The sequence below is a fragment of the Misgurnus anguillicaudatus genome, chromosome 25, assembly GCF_027580225.2.
Source record: "Misgurnus anguillicaudatus chromosome 25, ASM2758022v2, whole genome shotgun sequence".
NCBI classification, from domain to species: domain Eukaryota; kingdom Metazoa; phylum Chordata; class Actinopteri; order Cypriniformes; family Cobitidae; genus Misgurnus; species Misgurnus anguillicaudatus.
This window is the reverse complement of record NC_073361.2, coordinates 10967501-10988825: the sequence shown is the minus strand read 5'-3', so window position 1 is coordinate 10988825 and position 21325 is coordinate 10967501. Positions and strand designations below refer to the sequence as shown.

General features: G+C 39.1%; 1 protein-coding gene across 4 annotated transcripts in view; it reads right to left on the bottom strand.

The window, feature by feature from the left end:
- Positions 1 to 21325, bottom strand: part of pard3aa (par-3 family cell polarity regulator alpha, a) — a 557061-nt gene that overhangs the window by 20942 nt on the left and 514794 nt on the right. For all 4 annotated transcript variants that reach the window (XM_073864006.1, XM_073864007.1, XM_073864004.1 and 1 more), the window contains one exon: positions 4150 to 4273. In XM_073864006.1, coding sequence (XP_073720107.1) covers positions 4150 to 4273 — 124 coding nt within the window. The remainder of the gene's footprint in view (positions 1 to 4149; positions 4274 to 21325) is intronic.

The window sequence follows — 21325 nt, the reverse complement described above, 5'->3', positions numbered from 1 at the left end:
GTATTTGCTTTGATGGAACGGGTGTATGGGCGATACTAATTCAATCCAGGGACAAAGCACCTGGACCACCAGATCTATATTTCCAAACGTGAAACATTGTTTTGAACATAGCTGCAAATGACCATAATTTAGCATAGTGATTCAGGATATGGCTTTCCCAATGACCTATAAAATGTATAAGTTATTCACTTTCATGTTGTTTTAAACCACATATGACTTTGTGGAACATTAAAAACATATTACTGTATGTTATGAGAAAGAAACATCTGTATAGTTTCTCTGTGTTTTTGTGTGGTTTGAAATTCATGAACGTGAGTACGATAAATGATGGCAGCATTATCACTTTAAATTCACATTTGGTTTTATCAAACTTGGTTACACTTTGGTTTTTAGTCTGTAAAAAGCAGCAAGAGTGTATTATCCTCAACACCTTAGCCCAAACATCTCTCAGCTATTGTTTGACACATGCTTTTAGTCCTGTAATTACCGTTTATTACTTGTTTCAATAACAGCAGCTCATGGACCAGCAAGATATACACAAAACCTCAGCTTGAGCAATTTCCCCCAAATTTTTAAAGCTGCTTGCTTCTGTTGCATAAAAGACTACCAACAATATTGTGTCCCCTTGACACAACCCTGGCCGTGACAAAAGCCTTACATCTTAACCGCAGACTTCTTATCGCACCCTGTAGGACTTTAAATCAAAGGCATTCCCTGGGTCTCACCTAACATGGTTTGTTATTTGAAACCAGGCATTTTCCAACAAAGAGGATAACCAATAATATGGTAGACCTGAGATGCTCAGGGGAGGGAATGCGTTTTATTACAACTCAAGTCTTTAAACAATGTAAACTATCATAAGCAATTGGGTGATATTCAGCTTCCTCTCAGACTCATTTGGCGCACGATAAAAATGGAAGGAACGAAGCAAACAACAAAGTCAAGAGGGAACGTACAGAACTTCATCAAATTTTTACATATCTAATTCACATATTTTTAAAATATATACTTCATAAACTATAAAAAGTGAAAAGTTGGTATAAATGAAAAAGTTACTTACATTGGTAACACCTAAAAAATTTGTTTATTCAACTTAAAGTGAAAATATTTTAGGTGTTACCAATTGAATTAACTTTATAACTTTTTACATTGTAAGGCAATACGAAAATATCACAAATCCATCTGTGGTGAACACCAACTGATGCTACAAGCTGGTATCTCATCTGACGCAGGCACAGAACGGACATGATGCTTGACCGCCATCCGTTTGGTGTGTTAAGGCAACTTTGTACCCAAACGCAGCCAGCACGTGGGCAATGTGACCTCATTGTCTGTGCTACTTTTTAAAGGTGGTCAAACGCCCAGCCTTACAAAGTATATTTTCTTTGACTCATACATGTACACAGACGTTCAATGCATGCGCATTGCGACATAATGCTATACATCCCCTGGGCTACATACTTTATTCACGTGTATGCACATGAGCAACGTACATGGTTACAAATATCAAGCGGTTGCGCGTAAAGTGCGCGAGTACATTCTGATGAAGAAATGCGCGTATGAGTAAAACGGGACTATACTTCTATAAGTCTCCATTAAACGGAAGTAGCAATTGCCTACGCTGCAAAAAATGATTTTCAAGAAAGAAATTCTGTTTTCAGTAAAAATATCTAAAAATTCTTAAATTAAGATGCTTTTTTGATAAGGAAAAGACCCAAGAAAATAAGTCTAGTTTTTAGACCACAAATATAAAATTTAAGTGATTTTGTTCATAAAACAAGCAAAAAAATCTGCCAATGGGGTAAGCAAAAAAAAACTTAAACATTTTTCTTAAACACTAAATTCAAGAAGAAAAAAAAAAGATTTTTTTGCTTGTTTTATGCACAAGATTATGAGGGCGGATGGATTTTTTAAAAACAATGAAGCTCACAGATAAGTAATTTGTAAAAAATATATATATATAAAAAAATATTCCAAAACAAATTACAGTTTTTCATTTTATTTTCATGGCAAACCCCTAAACTTAAATACAGACTATCACAAACCTGTAACTGTTCAAAAGCATGACATGTTGAAAACATACAGTAGGTACGTTTACATGCAACCAAATAATCTGTTTGTAATGGTATTGATGGCTCAATCGTATTGAAAAGCATTCATGTGAACACCTTAATCAATACGATTGAGGACGATCGGATGCAAATTTGGATTGTATTGAAGGGGGTGGTGTACTCCGATCTGTGATCCGATCAGCAGGAGAAAAGTATGCATGTAAACGCGAGAATCATAGTATTTTCTCATTCAGATGCAAAAATACATTGTGCACATGGGCTGAACATTTAGCGTAGCGTTGCCAAGTTCTCTGCCTTTTTTCGAGTTTAGATTTGGGCTACTGTTTAAACTGTTGTAACCAGTTGTTTTTTCTGCCTGTTATATATAAAAGGATTTTGTTGCTTAGTTATTGGTATTTAGGCTGTGAATAGCCATTGGGATGTTTTTGGGATAGTTTTGAATTTCCATTTGGGATGGTTCTCATACGCAAATCTGGCAACCCTGGCTGTGCGCTTGCGGAGACGTTCGGTTCGGATTCTGTTCGATATACATGTAAATGAACATTTAAATCAGATTGCAATGTTTAGGGTGCATGTAAACTGTATCGTCGTAACCTTCAATCGTATTCAATTCAGTCAGATTGACAAAATTTTGTGCATGTATGTCTTTCTACCGTCTTTCAATAATTGCAGGTGAATAAAAAAGTAAAAAATATCATACCTAGGAACTCAAATATTAAAATCTAGTTCAGTAAAATTACATAGCCTACAAATATTATGTTTTAAATATAACTGCACAGAATTGACACATTACCTTTAAGCCATACACTTTCATTATGCACACGTCATTAATCTGTGAGATAGTAAATGTCTTATTTCTGTTAAGCATTAATGCATTCATTGACTCAACGCATTTTAATCTCTGTAGAGCTATTCAAGACCTGGGTGGAAAATGGAGGCCAAATATGTGGCAGAGTGGACAGGGTCAAAGAGCCGACCTCTAATTTAGGAAATGGTTCTATTTCTCGAGGTAATTAGGCTGTCATCTTTTAAAATTCCCTCAGTGTCTTTAACAGGAAGTCAAAGGAAAGACCGTCATGTCTGGCTTGGTCCATTGCAGAGCAAAGATACACAGCTATTTGACCTTTGACCTTTTGCAACTCCGTTCCCAGCCTCTTGAGCAATGTATATTATTTTAACTTGCTGATAAAGATGAAATAATGTCCAGCCTCTAACCTCCGATTATAAATGAAGCACTGACATTCAAGGACGCGATGTTAAAACACATTCACCTCAGTGGAGACCTTACAAACACAAGCAGGGTTTGGGGGCAAATAAACTGAGATGCATTCGTAAAACATGATGGACCTGACAGCAAATGCACTTCTTCCCTTCTAAAATCCAGAAATAACCAAAGATATTTACTGAACAAATATTTATGTTGTATCATTATAACCACGCTGGCCTTTGGCCCAAACCAGCAAACCCATGGTTGGCTTACAATATTACAGTACACACTAGAGCTGATGTTGCATGTCTAATGATTTAAAACGCAATGGTTTGTTGCAAGGATGTAGGATAAAACGTAAGGATTTTCTCTGAAATGCGTCCAAAAGTTGAGGAGTTTGGTGCAATGCACTGTTAGCTTTGAACAATTCTTTGCAATGTGTAACATTTTGGTTACAATAAAAATAAAAATCGGTTATTGAGTAAATAATGCGTAAAAAGATGTACGTAAAGTAACCTGTAATTACATATTTCAAACAGAGATGGCTGTGATAACTTAAAAAAAAAAGTAGACAATCCCTTTCATGTGTCTCACCCAAACATCTTGATTTTGTAAGAAATACATAAAAACATACAAGTATTTGCATGTCAAGTAAATTTACAGGGTCTTTAAAAACATTCCTGTCTGTCGATTGCTCCATCTGAACCTTCTCTAGCGTGTAAGCACCCATACTCTGATGCATGCTGGGAAGGATGAAGGGTGAGGGTCAGGGTCATATGTCATGCTAAGCCGAGGTTTATCCAGAGTTAGCATTGTAGAATAAAGACAGGTATGTGTGATAAAGTGGCTAAAGAGGTCTTGCACACTCACCCATGGTTGCTGCTGGAAGCTGTAGCTATGGCGGCGGTCACCGGGGCCTTCCTCATGTTTGACTTGTTGAAATTCTTGTCGTAGCCGCAGTATCCGGTCATGGTTGCTAGGCGCCAGTCTGTTACTAAAGAGAAGAGAGGAGACAAACATAAGAACCAATCATATATCCTCATTTAAGATGTCATGGACGGTCCGCAATCCAGCCTGCGAAGAACAATGGCCAGATGGTACACAGCAGCTTGAAAACAAAACATACTGTATGAGATAAGTACATTACACAGTTTTATTTCAAATGTAAAGCTAGTAGCCAGAATCAATATCAGAAGCACCGTTCAAGCCCTTCCATTTTGCCAAATTACATGTATAGACACAGTCCATTACATTTTCCACATTTGTCCTGAGCGCAGCAGCATCATGGGAACATGAAACGGACCAAACGATTCCGTAAAGGACTCCCCAGTGAACCATGGCCAATGATACATGTCCCTCTTAAGACGGGGAGCCAAAGACCCTTATCCTTGTCGGTGGTCCTTTAGTGGAACCCAGAGACTCATTTGCATTCCTTTCATTAGGAGCTGGGGAAAGTGACCATCAATAGGAATCAATATGCCTCGTCCCAGTAATCAAGCCTCTCTTTTTATCCGCTCCAGCATACGTAACTGGTGACAAACCCCTTCATTATGATACAACATCATGTCCAATGATATGACTTATTTATACAGAAGAGAGAGAGAGAGAGAGAGGACGAGAGAGAGAGAGAGAGCAAGGCTAAAGAACTGAAGACAGTGAGATGAAATGTTAAAATTGAAATTCAGATCAATTTGATTCAGACCAATTTTGTAAAATGGCCCACTGCATTATTCTTTGGAAAAATCTACCCGTTAATCCATACACTAGTTGGGGAGGACAATTTGGTATTTCCAATTTACCTAACCTGCATGTTGGGGAAGGACAATTTGGGAGGAACCTCCTGACCCAGCCAGGTATCAAAACAGGGACCTTCTTACTGTGAGGCAACAGTAATCCCCAGTGAGCCACTGTGGTGTCCCCATTTTGGTCTTTTGCTAAACGAAATTGTCTGAATACTTTAGAATACAAAATATAATGCACATTTTTATGCACCACTTTAATTACAGTTTCTTGTGGGTCTGACAGGCTAAAATCATTATTGGCCACCTGTCCCTTTAAGCTAGTTTAAACAGGGTTCCCACAACTTAGTTAACTTCAAATTCAAGGAACTTTCAAGGACTTTCCAAGTGCAAATCCCCCTCAAATTCAAGGACTAAATGTGGGGACACATTTCGAGTGAGAGCAAGGTTCCATCGTGTTACCTTTTAAGATATATTGTTACAATTCCCTTTTGAGGGAACTCGCACTGCGTCACTGCTGTGACACTTTGGGGACGCCTCCAGGGGTAAGTGCGTCTGAATGTATATATCAAATTGAACCAATGAGGCTTAACGATAAAGACAGGGTGACGCGGGAGCCAGGAAGTATATCGCTATCTGAAATATTGCCAAAGACGGCATTACAGGGATGCAGGAAGTATGGCAAGGGAGACGCAGTGTCTGGTTCCCTTCTCAGGTAACAACAGTTACATACGTAACCCGAGACGTTTTCGTTTGTCAAACACAAATATGCAAAAAAGCATTTTGGTATGAATCAACATTCGCATACAGAAGATAAAAGCATTTAAAGCGAACAGTTTAGCACGTGTGCTTAAAAAGTCTAGAATTTGTATGATGCAATCCTACACTACACAGGAAATAATGTGGATTTTTTCCAGAAAACTTTTTGCATAAAATAGATTCAACCACTTTCAATGACTTGTATCGCTGTATGTATATTTTCAAAAACATTCCAGGGCCTTTAATTTTTTCCCCCAGATAAACAACCTTTCAAGGATTTCAAGGACCCGTGGGAACCCTGTTTAAACATGCACATCGGATCATAACAAGAAAGAGAAAGATGTCATCTCTGAGGGAGCTGATACAGGTGGCTAAAACTCCTTTGAAGCCAATGGCTTACTTAAGATAAGCTGTCTAGTCTAAATATACCCATAACTGTGTCTCACAAGTGGCAACGGCCTACAGAATAAAATGGCCACTCCGACACGTTGCCAATCAACCTTCATTAAAACAGCCACTAAATGGCCATAAAAAACAAATGGAGCCGAATGAGAATCGTATGAGCCGTGATGACTGAACATCCTCAATCTGTTGTTCCATGCAGCCATTAGATTCAATTGTATTAGCTTTACTTCATTTAACGGCCCATTCCTATATTCATACGTGACTGTGAAATAGCTGCAATACCACCAAATGTAGTTGCGAGGCAGTAAAAATGGGGGTGTTGTAAATTAAGCGGATCGTTGGACTGTGTGCCGTGTGCATTTGGTGTTGCAAATGCAAGGAGGTAATCTACTCGCCCGCTTTAAAAGATCCAAATTTGCTTTCTTCATTTAGATTGTGTACTTACTTTTACCAAATATATTAAATACACTAAAACAGGAGTGCCATACACACAGCCTGTGGGTAGAATGTGTCCTAGGACTTCCATTTTGAGGACACAAAATGATGTTAAAAACATAAAATGGCATGCATAATATATTATTTTTTAGTTTTTACAAGGCCTGTGTTTGACTTTCCTGCACTTTCAAAGAAAATATTCACGTTTTAAATCCAGTTAGATACTATCAACTCAACATGAAAGTTTTTTATGCCCAATGTCTGAATTTTAAATATGCCATTTGATAAGTTATCACAAAATGTGAAGCCAAAGTATATCATCTTTATCTGACATTTACTGACATTTTAGCAAAGGTAGTAGTGTGAAACGTCACGCATTAGTCTCGACTCAAGAACAGAAAAGTTGGATCTGAAACCTATTTTAATGTTTCATTACAGCTTGTATCAGGGGATACGTTTGCAAGAGTGGCAGAAATCTTGATGGATTCACTGTTCGTAGACTTTTGATGACCACTCACAGCAGCCTGTTCCTTACAAAGCAGAAGTAGGCTGAGAAAAATAAACAAATCACTCGGCCATTACCGCACATCTGTGAGAGAAAATTAATTTGGCCATTAGCTCCTGTAAACGTGTGATTACACATTAGCATCGGGTGGCAACACGCCTGGTGTCTGTGCTCGCGGCAAGAGGAACGCTAACAAGCTTTGAGCAGTGCGGATAAAACAGACAAACAAACAAATCTTTGCTGAGCAGAACAATAGAAAAAGGAGTCAAGTAAACAAGCCCTAGTCTTATTCATGACAATATTTTCCAAAAGAAAATCCAGCCGTAAACTATTTGCGGTGGTATGACAGGAATGGCTAACATCAAAGATCTAGCTCTTTGATTGGATTATAGTTAATGTTGTTCAGGGGACGGTGGGATCTAGTCATGACACTAAACCATTGCTCTTGTCAAGCCAGATGTTTTATAGATTCCTTTCTTCATCCATTAGGAGATGGACATGGAAGTGTCAGGAGATACCATTAGCGTAATCCTCCTGCCTAGGAGCAGACTTCCTCCAAATCCTCTGACTTTAAAACAAACAGAACAGATTTGCTTGAAAATGCCTGAGTGAGACTCTGGAAAGGTTAAAGAGACCATAAACTACTGAATCACGGAGTGTGGTAACCAGCTGGTGCTCGAGATCATACAAACCAAATGACCAACCTCCAATGACCTTTCATTTTGGTTCGAGGGATCAATGTTGAAAATGAAGATTAAACTTTTATAACCACACATGTGGACAAAGCCATTGTTGCTTGTTGACATGCAGCAATATTTATATTTTTGAAACCTAAACAGCAAAAGTCATATTGTATGTGACTTGAAATTTTTTAAAATGGATCTGAGTTGTTTTTGTCAACATTTGGGACACATCAACACAATGGTTGCGTTATTTTAACCCATAATTGGACAAAACCCAATAATTGGGTTAAAACAACCAAGCATTGGGTCAATTTTAACCCAGCGGTGTGTTCTGTCCAAAATCTACCTAACATGGCTTCGAAATAACCCAGCCATTTTACGAGTCTAATGTCATACAAAGTGATATTCACTAAATAATGAATTTAGACACAGTATAAAAATAGTAAAATAGTAAAATGTCATGATTTCATGTCTTCCAGTCTTTATTCCATACTGACATCTAGTTTTAGTTGTTGTATGAGAAGATGTCTTGCCATTTTGCTGAAGCATATGTTATTGCTATAGCAACCACCATCTGAAAAAATAAGTCCTATTCACTTTTCACTATTCACTTTTAAAATAACAATGTGGACAGTCAGCATTTTGGATTGAGCGAATTGAACTTCTGTGCAATGTGAACAGACTTGGATCAGAGGAACTTGTGAAACATTATAGACCGATTAGGTCCAGTCCTTGATTCTGATTGGTCAACAGCTATGACCGCTGCACACAATGATTCTGTGTATCACCGCACAGCATCCTTAGCACCACCCTTAAGGGGGTCGCACACAGGACGCGCAGCTCAGCGCCGTTCTAAAAAAATCTAACACATTGTTTTCTATGAGTAAACTGTACGCACACCGACGCCGACAGGTGGCGCCTGTCCATGGCGCTTAGCTAGGACTCAAGGGGGTTCTTATTTCAGAATATTAACCATTATAAAGTTGACTATTATTGTCAGTTAATTGTAAATTGTTGTAATATGCTTATGACTTATGGATGTAATGCTCAGTTAACTTAAATAAACATGATGTATGCAGTCTGCATATGCAACCTCCGGAGGCTGCAGCCTTCGGATTGAGAAACGGCCATTATGTTGCCATTTACGGTCGATCAGGGACTACTTTATCCCGCAGAAGAAGGCTGAAAGTGATTATACTTCATGAAAGTTCCACTGATACATATTTTTTCGCTTTAATATTTGTATTGTGTGATAACAAATAAAACAAGATACTCGAGGCAAGTGTTATATCATAAATAAATCATAGCTTAAGATGTTGCAATTACTCTGCATTGTGTCTAACAACACCCTTGTTCATGATACAGCACAGCCTCTCGTACCTTATTGCTTACAGAAACTAAAACATTGGAGTCTGAACCGAAGAAGACATGCAGCTATCCAATTGCTACATAAACTGCACTTAAAATACAACTGTCTGTCTTTTTCAGAAAATATTTAAATAAATCATGACAAACCAATATCTTTGGATATCTTGACTATAAATTCCAAGTGACTTACAGTAAGTATCAACACAGGAATCAGACTAAAAAAGCCTCTATTCGCATCTGGCCAACCCATTTGTTCTCACAATTTAATCCTCTATAAAGAAGACAAATCTCTTTATCTGGTCAGTGGAGTCCATGAACGCTCCAACATCACTATTCGTGATTAGTCTCAACGCGCGCTTGACATCAGGTGCCGCGTGGGTTATAAATACCCCCGGGCATGCATCAATGTCAGCCACGGGCCCGGCTAAACAAGAGCTCACAAAGACCGCCAGCAATTTGCGTCAATAAAGCGGCAACAATTAAAACAAATGCACCCGTATGCCAAACAAAGGAGGCGGGTAGGAGGCGGTAGGGGATGAGGATGAAGAAGCATCGCTTTCCCCAGTCTCAGCTTGTTTACGCATCAGATTAAAGGTCATGCGGCGTGCAACCCGAAGCCGGCTTAAGAATAGGCCCGTGTTGTTGGAAAAATAGCATGCGGTCAAACCTCTCCGGGCTGGAGACTTCATGTTTATTTCGGTCTCACCTCCCTAAAGAGAGATTCAAGGGGAAACGGTCTGACAGTAAAGCAATTAAAGGCGGAGAGAGATAAAATATCCATATGCCACAGCATTTAACAAGCCAGCAGTTTCATTCTCCTGATACAATGAGAGCCATTCAATATCTGTCTGTGTGTTCTCTGACTGAAAGGTCAGTTTGCGATTGTCCGCACCCAGTTTGCCCGGCCTCCGCCCCTCCCTCTTCTATGCATACCCTTTCCTCTCACAAATCCTCCATCTCAATATGCTGAATAACACCTTTCGCCTGTTTACTTTACAGCCCCAGAAAGCAATTTCTTTCAAGACGGAAAGTTTATTGTGGCAGATTAAACTCTCTGAATGAGCCGTGATGCATGGGTTGTGCTAACATCAGGGGCGTCCGGCTAAACAGCGCTCCTCACCTGTTCATTCTCAGAGACAACTCGATGTGGCAGCTCAGAGATAATGTCTAGTTAAAACCACTGTGAAAAGAGACAAAAATTGAAGAAAAGAAGCAGAACCCCGCTGGGAGAGATGAAGTGAAGTGGTGCAAGTTATTACCATGTGCTTTATGGATACAGTGCGCACAGATTGGCAAAGCGATTTGCTCTGGAAGCGCAACGTGGAATGTTATGGGAATGGAAAAGATGAACGAATCCAATATGAAGCCTAGTGTTGTAAATCCTTCACTTATAAACTCTGTTGAGAAGCACCTGGGACTCTGACATGTGTGTCTTTGTCCATGACTGTGCATGTCTTGTATTTGGACTTGTCTATTATTTTGGTGTTAGTCATGCTAAGTGAGTTATTCCCCAATGGAATATCAAGCTAAAACTAAAATTAATGTAGTACTAAGCATAAGTTCAGGAGGAGACTAAACATGCAGGTCTGTCAATTATTATTAAGAGCATATAGTCTCTCCATGCCCAGCTACAATTCTTCCGGCATCCCTCCTCCTCCCCATCTCCACCTTCACTGCTCTCTTTCTTCATCTGTGCAGGTCTGTAGCAGGGTTCCCCAAATCTTACCCTGGAGGGCCGCAGCACTACAGAGTTTAGGTCCAACCCTAATCAAACTTACCCACCTGTGATTTTTTTGTGATCATGAAGACCTTGATTAGCTTGCTCAGGTGTGTTTGATCAGGGTTAAAGCTAAACTCTGCAGTGCTCCGGCCCTCAAGGGTAAGATTCGAGGAACCCTGCTCTAAAGGTTCAGAGCTCAGGTTTGAGGACAGCAAACCAAGACTAACTGGGCAGGGGAATGAAAGAATGGTTACTGGTTGGCCTAGGCTGCTTTGAATGATTTAACAACTGGTGGACCCGGTTTCAATCTGATCCAATGGGGTTATTTATTTAATAAGCTGGTCCAGTTTCTTGATCCTGTGGCCTAAAACTTTGTAGACGTGGTCATGACATTGGAAGCTATTTTAAAGATAGTTAGCCAATAGATCACCATGGACCAGCAACAAAACAGCTATGTCCAAAAGCTCGACCATCAGTTTTTTCCCACTGGTGTTTTCAATGAGATCCACGGTATGAGGATCTGAAGATGGCATAGCTGTACTTCTCATTTGGAACATAAATTTATGAATTAATACATTTGTAAATTCAACTTTATAAAAGTTTGCCTTTTGAAAATTTGCTACAAACCAAAGAGAAACACACATTGGTGAGTTTGAGGCACTCTGTTGAATGCTGTCGCATGACTCCGATTTCTTTTATCAGATTTCTCGCCCGATTGGTATTCTGTCAGACTATCTGCTTTCTTGCCATGTCTACCAAATCTTCATAGGAGATATGGGAGATGAAAAGGCGGCTTGCTTGTGCCTTCAGCCATACTGCATCAACTGAAAGTCTAAGTCATATTAATTCTTTAACCCCTGCAGACTCAATTCCCTTCAAAGACTGTCATATCTATGGGCTCCCTTCGGAGATCAGTACAGATTAAATCAGAAATCACTGCTGGTCATTTTCTGGGATAAAACGAAAGTTTGCTTTTTTATCTGTAATCTTTTAAGAAATCAATGTGCAATAGCCAGTCAAGTGCAATAGGACACAACAGCCTAATGTATACAGAGTTTTAATGTGACTGCAACTTTATTTGGTCCTCTTTATCTGAAGTTGCTTTGCATTCATTTTACAGACCACATTTGCATTTCTTATTTCAGAATTTTTCCTTCCTTTCTTCCTGTTGTCTATCTATTGTCTGTGTCTTACATCTGCTTCTTTTTTCCATAGTGAGGCCTGGGACTGAATGGCAGATCTCCCGGTCCACGTTCTCATACTAAATGAGTGACAGGTGCAGATTTGACAAAAGGGGCGTTAAGACTGCAGGCTTAGGGGTCTCTGACTTCACCCACAGACCCACTGACTGATGTATGACCGTGCCCCCGACAACCCCACGTTTTCTGCCAAGTGCCCTGGCCCCCAGAGGATTGGTGCTCCCTAATGAGCGACCCTGCTGCGGATGAGAGACGTGCTTTTATTCCCATCTCCCCGTTTTCTTCCTAGCCTCTTGTGCTCTATTCACAGACCGAGATGCCGTGACAAATAAGCAGACAGGCCTGATTAGAGAAGTCGGGTATGTGTGTATGTGGGGCGCAGAGACCCCTTAAGTGCGTGGCAGGGGTTCTGACTGGTTCGCCCGGACCCCTGCTGTGGAGTTTGTGGTGGGACCATCGTTTACTTCCTGCATGTGAGCACCTGCACATATACCATCCCACTGGAGGTCTTTGTTAAAGAATAAAACGAAGGTATAGATGGTAGCATCTTTGAAATGCACACAGACACAGATCAGCACATCCAAAACATTTGATCAAACCCATGATTTTGGGTGTTGCTAACATAGCGCTCTATCAGTTAAATACCCAGAATTTGGGTTCGCTGCTATCCATCATGCTGTCATCATTAAAATACTCAAGTTATTTCTTTGTTTTACAGTTAGGGCAGTTAAGACTAAATCTTGCACCTGTTTCTCTGTGTGAGAAAGTTTTTTGTCTGGCTAACATTCAAACACAATCACAGACACACAAAGCACGTCTGGGAGTAACAGCTTTTGTGTCTTAACACTTATTCAGTTTAATTTAGTGCACGACTCCTTCAAGACAGATCTGTGGATTTTTTCTTTTTGTACTTTTTTCCTTCTTTCTATTGTTTGCCAGGTGCAAAAAGTACAAATTCAATCACTTAACAAACTTCTAAACGAGCCTTGTGATTTGAACCCCAAGTCCACCAGTCCATTTTCCTTTAAACTACGAAAATGTTCAACTAAAGCAATAAAACTTGGGTCCACATGCCAAACAGCTGTCAGTAACTGGAAGTGATAATTACCAAAGCTCTGTCATTGGTGTAGATGGCAGATTGTGCCCAGGCCAATAAGGCAGTGATAATTGCTTTTAATGCCCACTGACCACACCCACCAGGCTTTGGCAGCACTGGAGCAAAAATCAAACATGGCAACATTAGTATCACCCAATCCACTATGCTGTCTCATGAGGCATGCTTTAAAACTTGACGGTTGGCCAAAACCTTTAGACAAGCAGCACTTTAATCCAGAGATGTTCCGGTAAACAGAGGTGTTGGTCTGTGCCAAGAGCAGACCTTAATCAATTATTAAGCTAGTTCTGTCATTCACATGCAGACTTTGAGAATCGGATATGCTTACGGCCTGTAAAACCAATATCAACAAGCATTTTCAGACACAAATGAACTCTGTATATAAGGATTGTATATATATATATGATAAAAAATACATGGTGCCTGCCTGTGCAAAACATTTGATACCAAAATGCTAAAGTTTTGTTAGTGCTTGCTTGGGCATTGCTTTGCCGTTGATGAAATATTCAGGGTGGTTTTAATGGGATTAAAATCCCTTATTGTAATCACACTATCAGCCATAATAATAATACTGATACATGCATTTACAAGCACCATTAATTGTAAAATGCACTGAAGGACTGTTCACATAAATTAAATCAACACTAAATAGATTAAATAGACTTAAATAGCTTAGATGCTACTGAGCTTTACCGTCTGGAAAAAAAAATATCACAATATGCACCCCAGCTGTCAATGGGGCAGTACCCTTTAAAAGGGTCCTAACATGTACCCATTAGGTACAGATATGTATACATTTGGTACCAATAAGTATGCCTGGGTGCCAGCCGAACTTAGCCCCGCCCACAACATTTCAGGTCAGGAAGTTCTGTTTGGTGTCGCTCCGTTGTGGCACAATTATGCTCAAACCAAAGCTCGTCGAACCAATCAAAATGTCAGGGAGGGCTTTATACGATGATGGACAGATGATCAACAGTAACGTAATCAACCATGTCACCAAAGAGCGCTTGTGTTGAATCCGTTTACAACAAAGACGGCTGTCGCTGTAGAATTGAGATGTGAAGATTCTGCCATCGAGTCTGATCTAGAAGATATCAACAACGCATTGATTTACTAGAATTGAGTTGGACAACATCAGGCTACCAATACATACATCTAAGGAACTATTATGAACTCTTGCAAAACTGAACTTTTTAAAATGGTACAACCCCAGTGACAACTGGGGAACATATATTGATCTTTTTTTCAGACAGTAAAGCTAAGCTATTTAAATCGAAGAGATTTCTCTGAAGATATCATTTTTGGGCCTAAATGACATTTCATGGTCATTAAAAAGTTATTTAGAAATGTGCTGACACGGCATGGTTGGGGATTACTGTGACAATAAGCAAAGTCGAAACCAGATGACCTTTTGTGTAGTTTGCAACTACTTATTTTGTTCTGGCAAATGAGCATTACAGCAGAGGTTTGACTGACAGCTGTGGGCTTCGCACGGAGAAAGATGAACTTTGAAGTTAAAGCGGTTAATCCGGCTTCATTGATTGGTCGGCACTTGGAGTCTGAGAGTGGCCGAGCTGTTCAATGTATTCAGGACCTGATACACCTCGTGACCCTTCATTGAGGTCTTAATATGTCGCTCCAGTTCATTAATCTTCAAGACTCAACTAATGACGTGCATATTTCGATTGCTTCTGAAGGGCAACGTCTCACAGTGAATTTAAAAGGGTTGATGTCTGTGTAATTGAGTGCTTAACACCTACATTTCAATATGTGGACGGATGGCACTTCAATAGTGGTTTGCTTTTAATTATAGGTAAAGTGTGTCTGATTATAAAATACTTTCTCCTGTTTCCATATAATGTAGTAAAAGACGGGGGACCATTGTTGGGGATCATGACTTAATAAGCAACTGTGAGTTTATTTATCTTTTCTTTTTTATCTGAGCAATTCGATATCATCTTCTGAGTCAACCAATGCTGTGAGTTTGGGGTTGGACCTGGGAAACCTTTGATAAAAATCATAATAATAAAAGCTATTTAGCTCTCCTAATTTTGCAAAGGGGTTGATGTCGTCAGGGTAACATTATGCTGACGTTTACATTTTGTTTCAAGTTTAAGAAGCTCCCGTTCCACCACATCCCATAGATGCTCCATTGGGTTTAGATCTGGTGACAGTGAACTCATTGTCATGTTCAAGAAACCAATTTGAAATGATTCAAGCTTTGTGACATGGTGCATTATCCTGCTGGAAGTAGCCATCAGAGGATGGGTACATGGTGGTCATAAAGAGATGGACATGGTCAGAAACAATGCTCAGGTAGGCTGTTTAATTTAAACAATGCCCAATTGGCACTAAGGGGCCTAAAGTGTGCCAAGAAAACATCCCCCACAACCTTACACCACCACCGCCAGCCTGCACAGTGGTAAATAGGCATGATGGATCCATGTTCTCATTCTGTTTACGCCAAATTTTGACTTTACCATCTGAATGTCTCAACAGAAATCGAGACTCATCAGACCAGGCAATATTTTTCCAGTCTTCAACTGTCCAATTTTGGTGAGCTCGTGCAAATTGTAGCGTCTTTTTCCTATTTGTAATGGAGATGAGTGGTACCCGCTAGGGTCTTCTGCTGTTGTAGCTCATCTGCCTCAAGGTTGTGCGTGTTGTGGCTTCACAAATGCTTTGCTCCATACCTCAGTTGTAACGAGTGGTTATTTCAGTCAAAGTTGCTCTTCTATCAGCTTGAATCAGTCGGCCCATTCTCCTCTGACCTCTAGCATCAACAAGGCATTTTCTCCCACAGGACTGTCGCATAATGGATGTTTTTCCCTTTTCACACCATTCTTTGTAAACCCTAGAAATGGTTGTGCGTGAAAATCCCAGATTGTGAAATACTCAGACCGGCCCGTCTGGCACCAACAACCATGCCACGCTCAAAATTGCTTAAATCACCTTTCTTTCCCATTCTGACATTCAGTTTGTAGTTCAGGAGATTGTCTTGACCAGGACCACACCCCTAAATGCATTGAAGCAACTGCAATGTGATTGGTTGATTAGATAATTACATTAATGAGAAATTGAACAGGTGTTCCTAATAATCCTTTAGGTGAGTGTATATTTGTATTGGTGTTTTAGCACCAGATGCAGAAATCACAATTTCAATTTCAATGATTAATAAATAACTCAAACTCTATAGAATTACAATTTTTACTTGATTCCGGTGTTGGACAAGTTGACAAAAAGTTTATTGTGATGTAGACATACATAAACTCTATTAGCATATCCCATTCAGACTATTTAGACTCCAAGGAGCCAGGTAGACATAAATTTCAGTAAAGCATTAACAGAAGATTCATAGTGTTCTAACTGGAACAAAGTATACACTTTAGTGCATGCATTAAGCTTTAAGAACATGGACCTTGACTACAAGTTAACCATGTTACTATTCCGGAAAGAAAAAAATATGAAAATGGTCTGGTGATTTGACATCATTGAGCACCATGCGGTCCTCCCAATAACCCGTACAGCTGCTTAACCTCTTCCCACAACTGCAACCAATGACGACACCACCAGGAGCCTAGAAAAGGGCGACATGGTTGCTTAAACAATTGCAGACTCCAGCTGTTCCTCTCTGGCTCATCAAAATTCCATCGGACATTGACTGAAGGGTCACATTTGGGGAAATGTCTCGGCCTGATAATTCTTTAAAAAACAAGGCCCAGACCTTCTGAAGAAACGTATCACCCAACAGGTGAATAAGTGTATGGTTGAATAAAATATGATGAATCGAAAAATGCAGAAAATATAACCTTCATGAACAAAGCAACTGTTCTTTTAAAAAGAGTGCATGTGCTTTTTTACCCATAAATACAAGCACACGTTATTCGTTTCAAGTGGTAGTATTTCACTATTGCGGAAAACGACCTTCAGCTTCAGACGTACGCCCGTGTGACCTCAGCAGTGACGGGTGTGGATACAAGCTCATATTTCATCACGTGCGACATGCATCGCAATCAGGCCACAGTTGGCAATTAGGATGCACTTAATGCAAATGGATCGACTAGAAAATCAGCATGTGAATGGGCACCAGTCATCCACTAGCGTTAGCTTATTACACACGCCGTTGACCTCACTCTCAAAAGCCCCTCTCCAGACGAGCTAACAGACGCCAGGGCACCGACCCATCGCGAAGAGGCGGAGATCGGGTTTCAGAGGTAGGCAACCCTGGACTCTCACCAACACCGTGTTTCTTCTGCCGCGACATATTATTTGACATCTGCTGTACGAGTTAGCAGCATGACCGAATCTGTGAAAAGGATTATCTGGCCAATCTATTGTCAGTCATTCCTGAACCATGAATCCTGGTGGTCTACTTTTCATGCCTTCATCAGAATATTCAGAATAGATTAAAATAGACATAGGAGTAATCTTTGTTAGCGCTAACATACACCAATATCGACTGAAGCTTTTGGAAATGTCAATGGTCGCATATACCAGCATGAGCCGGTGAATAATTCACATTATTTCCACCTTTTTTCCTCTCCTCTCTTCCCAAGTGCTTCGTCTTCTCATTAATAATAAAGAACGCCAAGGACGCCAAGCTTTAACGATTTGGTCCGTGCCACTTTATACCATAACAATATTGACGCTAAAAGTAACAAGGCAGAATTAAAGAGCTTGAGAGCAGATTTCTGTGGCCTCAAATGGTACCCCACTAATAAGGGCCATGGGGGTGAGCGGAGCCAAGATAAAGTATGTATGTGCGTATATGAATGTATTCCTTTCTTTGAGTATGTGTGTGTCCACCCCAGTTATTGAATCAGGGACCCAAACCTCTTACGGGACCCTGCACTAGACCAAAAGTAGAGGTCATGGGTCATGACCTTTGGTAATGACTATGCGACGGATGAACAAAAAAAGCTTTGACACGGGCCATCATTTCAATTAAGTTATCAATGTTGTGTAATAATCAATGCAGGGTCAGTAGGTTGGCATATGCAGACAGATGGCACATAAAACTGACAGAATGGCTAACCATGATCAATTTCTAGGACAATATTTCATTTTATGGAAATCCGACATCCACATTCCTAAATCCTTCTGTCGGTTCAGTGCTAGGAGACTGAAAGTAAACAGTCACTTCATAATCCCAGCCTGGTACCAAGAGCATACTATGATGTCTAAAGGTACCCAATGAAGTATCTGATAACTGACAGGTAGAGCGTTTAAAGATGAATGAATGGAGAAGAAATAGAGAGTGATTTAGGCATCCTATTGATGACCAGTCTGCTGGGCTACACATATGTTAATAAGCTCAACCTAAATGACCCCTGCATTCAAATCACAATTATCTGGTGACTGCGGCATAGTATCGGCCCTGTCATTGCCATGATCTATGGTTGCAAGAGCTCTCAGATTTAATGAAGACATATTATATGTTCATCCTAAAAGGTCTTCTGAGAACACAACTGAGAGCCCATCACAGTAGTTTCTGCACGTGCGCATCAAGCAGAAGCTACCGGCCATCAATCACGCATTGTATATTCAGTGGTGGGGAAGCTACTTTGAAACTGTAGTTAGATAAACTATACTATACTCATCAGTAAAAGTAGTTAAACTACAGGCAAGCTACCTATTTAAAAAGATGTTAGCTACGTTACATGTTAATATTAAAAAGTAGCCAGCGACATTAAAACTACTTACATTTTTTTACAATGACATTATAATACAATTAACTGAATAACTGTTCAAAAGAAAATCATTTGGGGTTTGAAATAGCATCAGCTTTTTGGGTCAAAAAATTGTTTTACTTACTGTCATGGCATCTGTTAAGTTTTGAAATGTGAGATTTGAAATGTCAGTATTTAATAATAATAGGCTAATAATAATAATAGTAATAATAGTAATAATAATGATAATAATAATATTAATAATAGTAATAATAATAATGATGATAATGATAATAATAATCATAATCATAATCATAATCATAATCATAATAATAATCTGATAAACATAGCAATAATAATAATAATAATTATAATTATAATAATAATAACAATAGTCTGATAAACATAACAATAATAATAATAATAATAATAATAATAATAATCTGATAAACATAATAATAATAATAATAATAATAATAATAATAATAATAATAACAATAGTCTGATAAACATAATAATAATAATAATAATACATATAACATTAATAATAATAATAACAATAGTCTGATAAACATAATAATAATAATAATAATACATATAACATTAATAATAATAAAACACCTCTGGTAACATTATAAGACATTATTACACAAGAACTGTAAAAATGTTTTGTTTTGTTTGTTTTTTTTAGGAAAAAACTGCAACAAAGTTTTTTGGCGGATAGTTACAAGTAGACTGAATCATCAAATTATTATTATTTTTTTTTACTATAAAAAGACAACAATTTTCATACTGCATAAAAATGGTTATTTATTCATTTACATACTGGGCTTTTTATAATAAAATGAAAATCTGTTTTAATTGTGTAATTTTTATTATAATCTATAATTCTAATTTATAATCTACACAGAATTGTTCTGTTCATATTCTTAAAAATGCTGGGTGATTTTTTTCTACCCAAATGCTGGGTTGAGCCTTTTGGGTTATTTAATTGGGTTATTTTCTCAGTCTTGGCTAGTTTTTTGGGTAGTCATTAGGTTAATATTTAGGTTGTTTTCACTGACAGTTGAATGCACCGCTCCTGAGATGTGTACAACCCAAATGCTGGGTCAAATTAACTCAGTGTGTAGTGCTGTTTGAATTCACTTCAGTGTGCGGTTTTTACACGGACAGATTTATGTGTGTAAACAAGGTTGTTTTCAATATATTTATCCATTAAACCATTACTATTCACTAGAAAAAAGCAAATTATGTGAGGTTTCTACTTTATAGCCTACAAAGGCCTAAAAAAATTGTAATAAAGAAAGAAGTGTGACATGATTAATGTCATGTAAACACACATAATCTGCATATTCAGATAAATACAAATAAAAATTGTAACTGTTGCATAAACTGCTTAGGCAGCTCTCACAATACATTTCTGAACATCTTAAACATCTTAAGAGTTAAAATTGCTTATACTGCACCTCATCTGTCTACTTTCTGCTGAGTCAAATCAAACCAACTGTTAACCCTACTAAAAAATCCAGCTAAGACCAGCATAAGCTGGTTTATGGTGGTTTACGCTGGTCCTCCCAGCCTGACAAAGCTTGTCATGCTGGTGGGCCAGCTGGTCTTCCAGCCTGACCAGCTAAGTCCAGCTAGACCAACTTAAAAAGTGACAAAAACACAGCTAGACCACCTTGCTACACCAGCAAAAACAGCTTCCTACACCAGCAAAACCAGCTAAAACCAAGCTGGAGATTATGCTGGTCTTAGCTGGATTTTTCAGTAGGGAAGTTACCTGTCCCGGGCATTTTAAAAATAAAGATGGCAAAAACTCAGTAAGAGTTTGTTAATCAACAAAGCCTCAGATCTAGCATTCAGCTACACAACTTGATACAAGGGTGCTGCGTATTTGTAGAAAAACTTGTTGTGATGTACCAAGATTTTGAGCAGCTTTTAGAAGAGCCACACAATGACTGCCAAATCTGCTGAAGGGAAGGGTCAGTAAAGCTAACTGCCAGAAGAGCTTTCAGTCAATGAGACTGAGAAGATGGCTGACAGCCAACATCTGTTTCTCAACACAGGAGGCCAAAAAAACGCCTGAGAAACTCTCAATATACCCGTTTAAGCCGTAATTCCAAAGTTGTTTCTGCCAAAGCCTGAAGATTAGAGGTTTGTAACTTTAGAAGCCTAGCGGACTGCAAGAACATGCAGACATCTGACGAGGGTTTCCACACTTTTCATCGACAGGCTTAATGAGGGTGACAGGGCGCAAACGAATGAGCTGCCCGACTGTCATCGTCTGAGATGGAAACGCTTTCACTGCAGGTGCTTTTTACGCAGCGAACGAGAAGAATAAAGAAGCAGGTGGAGGCTGGAGGGTGAAGTTGTTATCTGAACTAGCATCCCAATGTAATCTCTACTAATCCTCGCACTCATGCTTCTACCACAGCTGAATAAAGAGA